This window comes from Aegilops tauschii, chromosome 3, assembly GCF_002575655.3.
Source record: "Aegilops tauschii subsp. strangulata cultivar AL8/78 chromosome 3, Aet v6.0, whole genome shotgun sequence".
Classification (NCBI taxonomy): Eukaryota; Viridiplantae; Streptophyta; class Magnoliopsida; order Poales; family Poaceae; genus Aegilops; species Aegilops tauschii.
The window spans coordinates 332,735,812-332,748,342 of NC_053037.3; the positions used below are offsets into that span (position 1 = coordinate 332,735,812).

Here is a 12,531-nt window from a genome sequence, read left to right on the forward strand (position 1 = left end):
AATTCCTCAGAGTCTAGAAGATCTTTGTCTATGTCACTGAAGAAATTGACTGAACTGTATGAGATTTCCAAAGGCTTCACTCGAAGGATTGGGTAGGTGTAGGATTTGAGATGAGCATCACTTGGAAACTTTTTCTTAGTTTTACCTCGACCCCCTTTAACAGTACAGTGTTTCCTATGACTCAAGAAAGAGAAAATGAAACAACGAAAACAAAAGTCTTCACGCTTCATGATCCTCGCATCGATATCAATATCTTCATGGTCACACCAATTTCCTCATTTTCAAAGTCTTCAAATGAAGACCTTCATTTTTAGGGGTCGACTTTCATTGTAAATATCAAACTCCTCAGAGACTTATGGAACCTGTGTACACTCATAAACACATTAGTCCCTTAACCTATAAGTCTTCAATACACCAAAATCACTAAGGAGCCCTAGATGCACTTACAGGTGCTCTCACCTTCTTCGCTTGCAAGGTGTTCGATGAATTTCCTAGGTACGTTTATGTTAGCTCTTTTGATTTCATTTAGATATTCTTCAAACAAATTCAACCTAAAATATAGCATAGTGTAGATGAAGAGGTTGAGAGAGATGGTCTTTGATGACTCTTCGTCGGTCGGACGAGGAGGAAGAAGATGATGATGATTTCGAAATCAACATTGGCGTGATCGTTAACGCGCACTTTCGGAGACCAAAAGTAGGATCACAGTTCGATCGCTTGTACATCAATTGAGATAGAGCAGAGGAACATGAGAAGATTGTGAAGGATTATTTCAACCCAAATTCAACCTATCCAAAGAAGTATTTTTGTCGGAGGTTTCAGGTGCACATTAGTCTCTTTCTCACCATTGCAAAAGATGTAGAGAAGCCTGATGATTGGTTTAAATTGTGGAGAAGCGCATCGGGGGAGATAAGTGTGATCCCTTTGATGAAGTGTATTGCGGCTGTTCAAGTGCTTGCCTGTGGGCGTTCGGCCAATGCCATTGATGACTATGTCCTCATCGGGGAAGATTCAATCTTAGAGGCAGTTCGAAGATACACACAAGTAGTGATTGAGATCTATGGGTTGGAGTACTTGAGGGCACCCAATGATGAATATACCGTGACATCCTGGCTTAATAGGAATGATGGAGTACTCATATCAATAAGGTGTAACTTCTTTTCTTGGAGCCCATCTGAAAGGAACCTCAAAGCTAAGTGGGCTTGGCTTGGTGAAATTTGAGGATGGGTAACTAACTGGGAAGTTGATTCCGGGTGAGGAAAAAGTGCATAGGAAAGGCTAGTGTTGGTCTCTGAGGCCGGTCTAGATCCTAGGCGCAACGATCAGGAACTGGTGGGTGAACCAATTGGTTTGTTCAGGGTGTTACAGCTACCGAGAGGCTTTTGGCTTCAAGTGAAAAATTAGGATGTCCTGGTACGCTTGGATCAATTGATTTCATGCACTGAACATGAAAGATTGTCCTGCGGGATGGAAAGGTCAGTACAAAGGGCACTCCAGAGATCCAACAATCGTTATTGAGGTAGCTGCATCGAAGGATCTATGAATTTGACATCCATTCTTTGGATTGCCTCACTCTCATAGTGATCTGAATGTGTCGAGATCACCACTGTTCTCTAGGCTTGTTGCCGAAGATGCCCCTCCTTGCAACTATGTTGTCGATGGCCGTCTGTACACAATGGTTACTACCTTGCAGATGACATCTATCCTCCAGGGGCCACATTTGTAAAGACAATCGTGTGTCCTCAAGGCTGCAAGAGATCTCATTTTGCAATGCGCCTAGAGTCGACAAGGATGGATGTTGAGAGAGCTTTCGGTGTGCTTCAGAAGTGCTTTGCCATTGTTCGTGCAAACAAGATATAGGGATTCCTCGGTGTGCATCAAAGCATCAAGAACCAAGAGGTTGATACCTAGCTCCAAGATGATCTTATTGAGTATCGGTGGCTACTTCATTGCACCAGTTGGTTGTTGTGCTTCTATCATGCTCTTTACTTCATTTGGACCCTTTCATGTGTTTGAATTTGAATAATTTAAATTATAAACTTTAAATTTGTAATATTCGTAAATTGTGTGAACTTTAATTACTAAGTTTGGATTTAACATGTGTGCAAATATTTAGTTGAAATGTAGTATGTACACAGAAACTTAGAAGAATTGGTGAAGAATAGAAGGAGTGTGCGAATATTAGGAGTTTCTATCATGTTTTTTTAGGAAGTTAAGTTTGAGGAATTCGGCTAGGAACCGTTTTTTAGCACAACAAATATAAGGAGTTAAACGATAATGGGCCCTTTGAGGACCTAAATTATAGGGGATCGCTGGAGATGCTCTTAGTAGTTGGGATTTAAATAGCCCGGTGTGGCTTGTTTGTGGGGTTAGCAAAGATCAGACTCAGAACAGAGCTTCTCGCTCACATCTTCTCCCCTATCCCTCTATCTCAGATCCCCCTTCCTTGTTCTTTTTCTTCCTCAAGACTTCTCCCAACATTGCAACCCTGATCGAGTGATTATCCAACTACCTAGGTATGGAATATTAGTCGATTTTGATCTGTGGTTGTGCGGACATCATAGTTGGTATAAAATTCCAGTCGATTGGTGGTGGCGGCTGATCGAGCTTGGTGTTGGCAGGGTTGGGTTCTCTCGCAGAATCTTGTGTTGGTGTCGAAGTTCGCGACGACGGTGTGGTTGTTGTGTTCCTTTGGCGGCGCCAATGGAGATGTCTGGCTGTGGGCGGATCATTCGGCTATAGATCGGGCGCCTCTTTCGGTTGCGCACGATCTCTTTGTGTGTGTGAAATTCTGGTTACGAGACTCGGTTTGAATGGGTTTTGGCAGCGACTGGGAATCGGTTGCAGACAAGGTTGGCGGATGCCATAAAACGCTTGAATACTCGCTGATTCATGTCACCTTCCATCACGATGGAAAAAGAGTTTGCCCTCCTTTTTACCAAAGAACGAGCAACTTTCCCAACTTGCGGTAGGTTGCCCCCGGATCTTTGGTGCTGAATTTTGGCTGGTATATATCAAACACCTTGGACAAGCAGTCGCTTCAAAATCAAGCATATCCATCCAGCTCTTCAGCCTGCTCGAAAAGCACTTTTTTCCTCACAATTCTAGAAAAATGATGTATTGTCAAGCTACAAACAGAATTATTTAATGTTATATGAAAGAATATAAAAATGAGCCACAATATCTATAATCGTCGCCTTGCATTATTTTCATGTTAGGACATGTATGATGTGAAATCAAGTAGAGACTACGTGTGGAACCTTGTATGTGGACAATTCAAAATTACTCCCTCCGTTCACTATCATAAGGCGTTTTGGATACTTCAATATGGACTATATACGGATTGAAATGAGTGAACAAACACGCTAAAATGTTGTTTATATACATCTGATTCAGAAAAAAGTTATAACTTTTATAATAGTGAACGAAGGGAGTACTATATTTTAGATGATAGCATGATCATGTGCAAGTGCTATCATCTAAAAAAAATTCCGGCTATCCTTTGAAAAAGTGGGATTTTCTTTTAACTTGGAAACACAGTAAACATGAAGAGTGTACGGTCTTTGGAAAATGCCACGCCATGTATCATTCCAAACCTAAACGGACGTTACATTTTCATCAAATTATCCACCACGAACTAGACCATTAACAGTTAGCACTTTGTCGAGAAGCAGCTTATTTATTTAGAAGATGAAAAATGGGTGATAAACATTTTTATCAAGTGGGTGATAAACATTTCCAGCTGGCCAGGTATGGATGCAGGATTTTGCGTTAGGTAACCGAATGTTTGAGAACCAAACAAAACCTCCCTTTAAAAAAACTGGATACCTAAAATTAAATTTGCTAAAGAAAACTCCGAATCAACAAATATGGCCTACTGCACAATACCCTATAAACGAATTACTGCTTTGTCTGAGAAGCAGCTTATTTATTTAGAAGATGAAAAATACATTACACACCAAACTTAATTGCAAAGCCTTGCCTAAATCATTAACAAGGGTCCTTCCTACCAATAATCAATTATCTAGAATAAACAAACGTCCTTATCCTGTTTTGTGTTTTACATACCTAAAATATGGGAATATAAAAATTCTCTGACGTAACCACGCTCAACTAAAACAAGGTAACGACTAGAAGCTGGAGCCTAGGATTGTTTTTGCTTCATTCATTCCTTGAAATCGTCCTTGTCATCTGCTGGAAGGCCTCTGTTTCTCCAGAAAACTGCGAGAGCACTGCCTCCGAGCTGTCGTGAAGAAAAGAACAGTCAGATATTGGCATGAACCACCACGCAATAATATATTAGTGACTACAGAATTATGAGGGGGAGAGGACAAGAAAACCTACCGCCATGCACACAACACTGACAGCAGAAGGAACAGCAACAAGAGGGTTTGTGAAATGCTTTTGCGCAAGTAAAAATCCAAGCGCAGAACTCTGCAAGCATGAAGAATGTATGTCACTATTAAGCACAAAAAGGGCATTAAAACATGGAGTGTGTTCAAAATGGCTGTAAACTTCATATGGCTAGTAAACTCAATCCAGCTAATGCACATTCTGATGCTCTGCAAACTGAAATTTACTACTCGAGAATTAGAGGTACATTATCAACTACCTCGGTCAATTAGCAAGGTGTTGATAATGTAAACCTAGACAAATTTGTATCCTTATCCTTGGGTCTTTTGGTGTCCACCACAATTAAACAGATATAACATATTTGCACATTTAGACGTCAATATTTCAGCAACAACTACATGAGGAACTGAGTCTAAACAGGTAGCGCACGAAAGACTGCATTAAATAGATACGTTGACTACATTTACCTTCCTAATATCCAGGTCAATAATATAAGAACCATAATGTTATTAAAGGCCATACAAGTGCTACGGCTAGATAAGAAAATTATTAAATTTGAGCATTTGAATATCTGTGTACCTGCATCCCACACTCAATTGAGATGGTTCTAGAAGTTGATTCCCCGAAAGAAGACCATTTCGAGATCCAATAGCCAAGAGCGAATGCAACAGCATGCAGCAGAGCAACAGGGAGAATAAGTTGAGCACCTTGAGTTTTCAACACTTCAGCGACTTGCCCAATCTTGTGAGATGTAAAATTTCAATTAATAATAGTGAAAGAAAGTAGCACTGGTGACCAAAATATCACAAACAAGAGCATAACATTTACTTGAAAAACAAGAACATCAAAACAGTATATGAGTACTACATGTCGGCGATGTCACCATTTCGTGGGATAAAAGTTGCAAACTTTGTGGAGAGCAGACATTATTTAGGTTAAAGTTCAACAAAATGCATTCTAATTAACTCAAGCAACAACTCCACTCGTCTTCTCATCAGGACACAAAGTGTCTGAATTAACTATGGGCTGAAAGAAAGGCTTGAAGCATTACTCAGATCGTTTGTTTACAGACTTACAGGGCTAGCACAAAGCAAGGTGGTGAGGATGACCCCTATCAGTGGTGTTATGGAGATAATCCGCTCGGTAAACTTGGGAAAATACTCATGTGCCAACACTGCAAATTAAACCGAAATAGTGTCACAACATATGTCAAAGAAGGCATTTCTAAGATGCCACAATAATGTACAATGGATTTTCAATTAAGATTCACCTCCAACGATAGTCGGTACTAAAACAACCTGAAAAGTACTGATGGCCAAGCCCTGCACAAAAATAGTTTAATTTAACTAAGATTTGATCAATTAAACTAGCAAGCAGTTGATTCAAGATACGGATCATAGTGTGTTTACTGCAGCATCAACAGGGACTAATTGACCAGCAAGGAGTTTAGTAAGAAGTGGTGTCATCGCTATAGCACCAATAGTCGAGCAACTGGAAGATTCAGAAAAATCGTGTTAGAATAGTACTGGAAGCAGATAAAGTAACAGGGCATCTAAGAGGTTACTGGATTAATCGAATAGAATGGCACCACATAAGTAATTTGCAAGTAACAGTTTGCTGCTCACTGCTCAGTTTCGGCAGAGAAACTTCTATAAAAAAAAAATCAAAACTAGAAGAATCTCATGCTTGACATGGCGCATTATACCCATTCCAAAAGTATTCTGCACTTAAACTTACACCATGTTATCCTCAATAGTAAGTCCTATTTGCAGCCTCAAAGCAGTGTGTGCCATCATGGTAGGCAGCAATTTTTGGTACGGACTACAGAAGGTGCTAAGTTGATCGCTTCAGATAAATTTGACAGCTAGTACTTATGATGGAAGCAGACGGAAATATCCATAACCAATGTAGATCAATCTTTTTATGCAAAATACTACTCCCTCCATCCCATAATATAAGAGCGTTTTTGACACTAGTGTAGTGTCAAAAACGCTCTTATATTATGGAACGGAGGGGGTAGTAGTTCTAGCTTCATAGTAGAATAACCCAAATTCTGTGACGCATAATACAGCGAATTTTGAAAACAGTTAGCATACTAGTGGAATTCTAATAACTGCAACAGAAGTCAATACTAAAGGCTTCATTTCCACAATGGACGAAGGAATTCAAGAGAGACGGAGGTACATCCGTATATGGATAAATAGATTAAAACAAGCACCAAAGAAATGCCTTTTCTCAAAGAATATCCAAAGCTTACGTGGTCATAAGAACTGAAAGTGCCACATTTCCTTTGGATATGTAAGTTGCAACGTTTGATGCTTGACCACCAGGACAACATGAGACCAAAATAAGACCAGTTGCAAGAGGAGCAGATAGCTTCAATGTCTGTAAAATAGGAAAGCAAATTAGGTGCATATAATTATACACTGAAAGAAGAAAGGCTTATGCACACATGTTAGTGCAAATATTCATTTGTACAAGCAATTCAAGGTTTCAAAATAGATTAGCCATGAACAAAGAGAAACAATTCGCCAACATAACTCATACATTTCTAAACTCAAACATGAAGTAATTGAAAAACTAAGAAGATAATGAGGTGCACAATAAAATGAGCAAAGTCATATAATAAATTCAAGACATATAATAAAAGGAAACATCAGAAAGTTTGAAACCAGGGACAACTCTTGAACTTTAAAATCTTTTTGGGGCATAGCATATTAGACCGGTTCATTAATTCGAGCCATTTATCCTCGTTTTCATTTAATCTTTTATAAACTTTACAGGGGAACTGGGAAGTCCTCGCATAAGTCTGTTTAGCACAGAAAATGGTCAGCATAACACCATGCAAAGGTGCAACAATTTATAAGCAATCCATATGTTGTTTGTTACTTATTACTACATTATTAGTTTATAAGTAGCAAAAGTAAGAAAACTTCTTCAGAGACCTGCTTGCTTTTGAAAAAACTAAAAGATGAAACAGGAAGTTCAACAGATTGGTACACTTGCTACTCATGTATAAAGAGAGTGTCATTTTAGCATGTCATGAAGACTGAACAATTGCTTGAGCCTGCCACTATGCGATCACTGATCAAACTTTACATTGGTGAGTCCTTTGGTGCATACATTGTTAGTATGTATTATAATATTTAAATTAAATACTTCATTTTGCAATACAGAAATTGTTGGTTAAGTAACAAACTAGCAATAAGACTATTCATCACGAATTTAAACATCCACAATCACTAAATTATGTAAAACTAAATCAGCAGTATTATGCAAGTTTATTGTCAGCATTACCAATGCAATAGCATATCCTAGCATTGGTTTGATCAAATACTGCGCAAGAAATCCCACACCAACCTGCAAAGAAGCTATTACGTCAGTGAACATACAAAAGAAATTCTACATCAATTCATGAGGTTATTAAGTACAGAACTGCATCAATATTTTTATACAAATACATGCGGCCAAGGGGCAAAAAACATACTGTCCATGGATTCCTTAAACATCTCCTGAAATCTTCAAATGTTAATGTTAGTCCCATTGACAACATTAGAAATCCTAGGCCCACGGTAAAAAGATCAGTCTCCAACCAGGTGACCTGTAGGTCCAAGGAAAGTAGGAAACCATACATACAATATGTTAAGGCATTAGCTGTGAGTACATAGTAATAGAATTGATAGGTGAGAGAAAGTTTACCATTGATGGCTTGTAGATGCCAATAACTGTACCTAATATGACCTGCAAAAGGTGATCTCCACGTTACTAGATTTACAAAGATTTGCATCAAATTAATGAAAGAAACTACACCGTTAAAGACAAGAGAACTGAAATTTTTCAGATGCTCTCATAGCAACTTACCCAGACAGGGAAAAGAGTGGTGAGTAGCTCAACTATTTTCTCATACTGGCTTGCTCCAGTAGGCTCGCTCGCTGGCAGGTTACTAGAAATGTTAGCTTCTGCCTTGCAGAAAATTTGACGGCTCCTGAGAAAACAACAAATTGTTTTTTAATTTTACGGAAACTAATTATATTTTTGAATTATCTGGTCAAGAAGCATACAAAAAATGCGAGCAAGGAGGAAGAACCCTCCCTTATCTTTGTGTTTAAGGTAGGTTACGGAGCCTTGAGCCCAGGTGGCTTCAGTCAAGGAGTATAAACAAATGAGAGAATCAAGAAAGAGCAAAAATCACAGCTAAGATGGTTCTTGCGGAATCAAATTATTTGGAGAAAGTTAATGCTATTTGATGATGGTTCTCCAATCTTCATACGAAACTATACGGGCAAACTGAGTCTGCCAAATATCACGAATTGGAGAGATAATTTATAGCTATCAAAATTGATCAGCGAAATTGATCAGAAAGTTACAAATAGTCGATAATGCTCTCTAATAAAAACTGAAGATGTCGCGACATAGCAACGAGGAATGAGGATTTTTTCGCTTGCATGGGTAGGTCTAGATACACGCAATTCCAAATTGCATAGATGTGCATCTAAAATAAAATCTCGATGTGCCTCATTTTAGAAAATGTGCACCTGCAAAAGGATAACTAAGTGTGCACCTGAATAGAACTAACTAAGCATGCACCTGCAAAAACCTGTCTACCTGTTGCACATCTATGAGTTTCTTGGGATCTTTTCATGATGCATAGATGTGATTGAAGAGTATTGGTAGGCAGGCATGACAAAGCCCCTACCAATTCTTATCTTTTATGTTGAGACATTGCAACAAATTTTAACAACTTGTTCACCTGATTTTCAATTTAAGCATTGAAAAAAATGCAGTTTAGAAAAGAAATTGCACTATGATTAAAGCGTGGAATGGAAGTTCAACAGATTGCATGACTAATGTAAATACCAGTAGCTTCACTGGTGGGTAATGGACTAATGGCAAAGCAACAATTTTGACCAGTTATTAATACAAAACGGAAAAAATGTTGGTTGGTGTTGTATCACTATATAATGGCATGTACTTCAAACCGAAAGATAAGTGCAACCAGTTTGCAAAGAGGTAAATGAATTCCATTGCACCTATAAGGCTATAACTGTATACATTTCACTGCAGTCACTCATTGAGTACTGTTTGTTCAGTGTAATAAACCTAAGAAACGAACATCTCCCTATGCCTACTACCCCAATAGGCCAGGACCAAAACATGCAATGCGCCTGAACCCCACACCCTAGGACCAAGTTGAGCATGACCATGAGCCACACTGTAGCTTTTTTTTTTCGGGGAGCCACACTGTAGCTTGATGTCCCTATGTTGCAAAACTTGCAACCTGGCAAGCTCTGACACAGGATCTTTATTTCTTTGACCACTATAATAAAGCGTTCAGAATTTTATCTTGGTAAAAAAAGATAGAGTTGAGGGTGAGAATATAGAACTCCCCTACCTCACATTAGCGATATATAGTGACCAGTCAACACTCGACAAAAGCAACTGTGTTGACAAAATAAAACCCAGCAATTGGGCAATCCATTCCCAGACACGATCAATTTCACAAGCCCAATTAGCAATTAGCATTATACCTCACAACGGGAACAAGAGTGGTCGCTGGTGAGGGCGCAATGGCCAATCCCCAGTCGGCCTTCTCCGTGGCAGCACTTCCATATGCTGGCACAGAGCACCCAACTCTCAGTCCGCACCCTGCATCCACGCGAGCAAAACCAGGTCAGACAAACAAACGGAGAAGTGGGGGCAAAACCTTCAAAGAGGCTCGTACCAAGACGAGGAGCGGCGAGACGCGGGCGCGGGCGGAGAGCGCGGGAGACGGATGCCATGGAGTGGAGAGGGCAGGTCGCGGAAGGCGCCATGTCTGACAGAGATAGCGTGTGGAGTTCCGGAGGTGGTGGAAGGAGAGGAGTGAGGGTTTAAGACTCTTGAGAGTGAGCGGAGGAGAAGTGGTGGCGCTGGCGTTGTCGTCGACGGGGAGAGCAGCAGTGGGGACGAGGAAATCAGGGGGCGCCTCGAGAACCACACATCCGGCGGCTTGGCCGCGGCGCGCCTGTGGATCAGGTCAGGTGGCTCCTCCCTCTGTCGACGGACGTGCCTCCTTCAGTCAGGCGGATCCTCTTCTGCGTCAGGATCGACGCCAGCTGCGAATGGGCTCAATCTGTGGAGAAGGAGTATCCGTACCCTCAGGCCCAGGATCAGTGAGTGAACCACCTGCGCGTGGGTTGTCGGGCTTGACCCGTGTAAGCAGCATTCTCGTCCATCAAAGTGGACCAGAAAAATAAAATCAAAATGGACACCCAAATTTTCTCATCAACAACATAAAAAAAATTGGACACCCAAAAACGTCCGTGGACGCATTCCTTTGTCCATGATTATATTGTGCGAATATTTGAGCGCAACAATAATTCAAAAAATAAATATTACGAAGTACAACTCAAACATGGAGTTCTGCAATAAAGTTCAAATTTGAATTCAACTTATTCAGACATATAGTTTTCCTCTCGAATCGCCCACTTCATGCTCACGAGTATTTGTCGCTAGATTCTGTTCAGGAAGTCGGATAGAATCACACATTTGCTCAAATTTCAGATGGTGATATACTTCGTCACCCTCATCCTCCACAATTACATTATGCATGACCACACAAACTGTCATGAGTCATGACCTCCCATAATGTCTCTGCATCCCATACTTTGCATGTCCTCCCACAATGTCTCGAACAACTGCAAAACAGACTTGGAGCACTCCAAATGCCTTCTTCCTTTGTGGCTTCTTATTGTCTTTGGAAAAAGTGATATATTTTCTCACTCAATGGCTCAGAGATGGTCTCGAGGAAGGTCACGCACAAAGGATATAACATCACAAAGGTAATAGTCCATGTTGTACTCGTGACTAGTGATGGTGTAGTTGCACAGAGAAACTTTTTCCGTACACAACCTTGCAAACAATGGAGACCGTTGTAACACGTTGGTGTCATTATGTGACTCGGGCATCACAAGAAAAGATTGAGAGGCGGTCGCTTTAAGAATGATGGTGGGCCTCTTGCAATGGCATTGGTATTGCCCTTAGAGCATACTACTGGTTGGGGCGCCATCCCTGTGGCGCCTCCTGAGAGAAAGCTGGGGCGATGCCAGGTAGGACACGCCCCTTCCACTCTCCTATTTGTACTAAGTAGTGTGTTTTGTGTATTATTTGATGTTGTCGTGAAGGAACTGGCATTTAAAATAGAACAAACCATCAAAAAAGCAACACATGTAGATAAAACAATCACATTATGGATATTAACAAGTGCATATAAACCTCATCAGTTACTTGTTTGGTGGTTGGTGCTTTCAGATGACCAAGGGTACTGTATCTGGATTAATAACTGTCATATATATATAGCAGAGAATATATTGTTATGCAATCTATTCAGTGGCGGCGAATAATTTAGGCATAAAAATGCTACATCAATTTTTTTAATCCACCAGTGGGCATAAAAAAGCTTCGTTATTCCTGTTCTAGCGAAGAAACCTTTTCATTTTTGGTACCTGCCATCAATATATACAACATGTTTGCAGGTCATGTTGTGCAGAGCCTACTGATACTTCAAAATTAGTCAAACCCTCATTGGTCTCCATTGATGCTTTGTCAGATAGCTGTGAAACTTACAATGTCACAACTTCACCATTAGTCATGAACCCAACACTCACTTCCTTGCTGAAAAATACAAAAGGTACATTGTCAAATTTCTAGATTTAGTTTGTAAATTTGTAAACATTTGGCAAAAGAAGCATCATTTTCTCTTGATTATTAGGTGTATATATGTATTAAGAGGCACCAAGATAAGGGCTTTCAAGTTATATATTAGAAATAAATCATCTGCTTTGACGGGTGTATGGAATCCTTAAGGTTTAACATACAACCATGCATGTCAAAATCCAATGGCATGTTCCATTCAAATGGCATGAAAACAATTTGTTCTTACAATCAACATATTACAATAGCATGTCGCCCTAAAGATATTCAATGTAACATATTCCATAAAGGATTAAAGATATCAATCCCATTATCTTATCATCTAACATATGCAAAGAGGAAGAGCAACATTCCAAGTAACCATTGTATAAATCAAGCAATACTGTTCGCATCAGCCTAACACAACAAACAAATTTATAGGTTGATCGGTGAAACCTCAATGTAGCTCCTTATTTAATCTCCTAATCTTGGACATGGTATAGCTGA

The 12,531-nt window shown here is 39.9% G+C and overlaps 1 protein-coding gene across 1 annotated transcript; it reads right to left on the reverse strand.

Moving 5' to 3' along the window:
• Positions 1–3,892: 3,892 nt before the first annotated feature.
• LOC109740127 (probable sodium/metabolite cotransporter BASS2, chloroplastic) lies at positions 3,893–10,446 on the reverse strand. Its single transcript, XM_020299160.4, has 13 exons — positions 10,076–10,446; positions 9,882–9,999; positions 8,215–8,338; positions 8,053–8,094; positions 7,841–7,954; positions 7,651–7,713; positions 6,611–6,738; positions 5,763–5,844; positions 5,624–5,675; positions 5,430–5,527; positions 4,933–5,094; positions 4,345–4,434; positions 3,893–4,243 (listed from the first exon to the last, which is right to left on the reverse strand). The coding sequence occupies exons 1-13, from the start codon at positions 10,164–10,166 to the stop codon at positions 4,166–4,168; spliced, it is 1,242 nt and encodes a 413-aa protein (XP_020154749.1). The 5' UTR covers positions 10,167–10,446; the 3' UTR covers positions 3,893–4,165.
• Positions 10,447–12,531: the final 2,085 nt, after the last annotated feature.

Bases quoted from the DNA above. Each gene is read 5' to 3' on its own strand.
- LOC109740127 (XM_020299160.4), bottom strand. From the start codon at position 10,166: ATGGCGCCTTCCGCGACCTGCCCTCTCCACTCCATGGCATCCGTCTCC. The intron at 8,339-9,881 runs GTATAATGCTAA...TTGTTTTCTCAG, and splicing joins ACTCTTGTTCCCGTTGTGAG to GAGCCGTCAAATTTTCTGCA. The intron at 7,955-8,052 runs GTAAACTTTCTC...TTGGACCTACAG, and splicing joins GCATCTACAAGCCATCAATG to GTCACCTGGTTGGAGACTGA.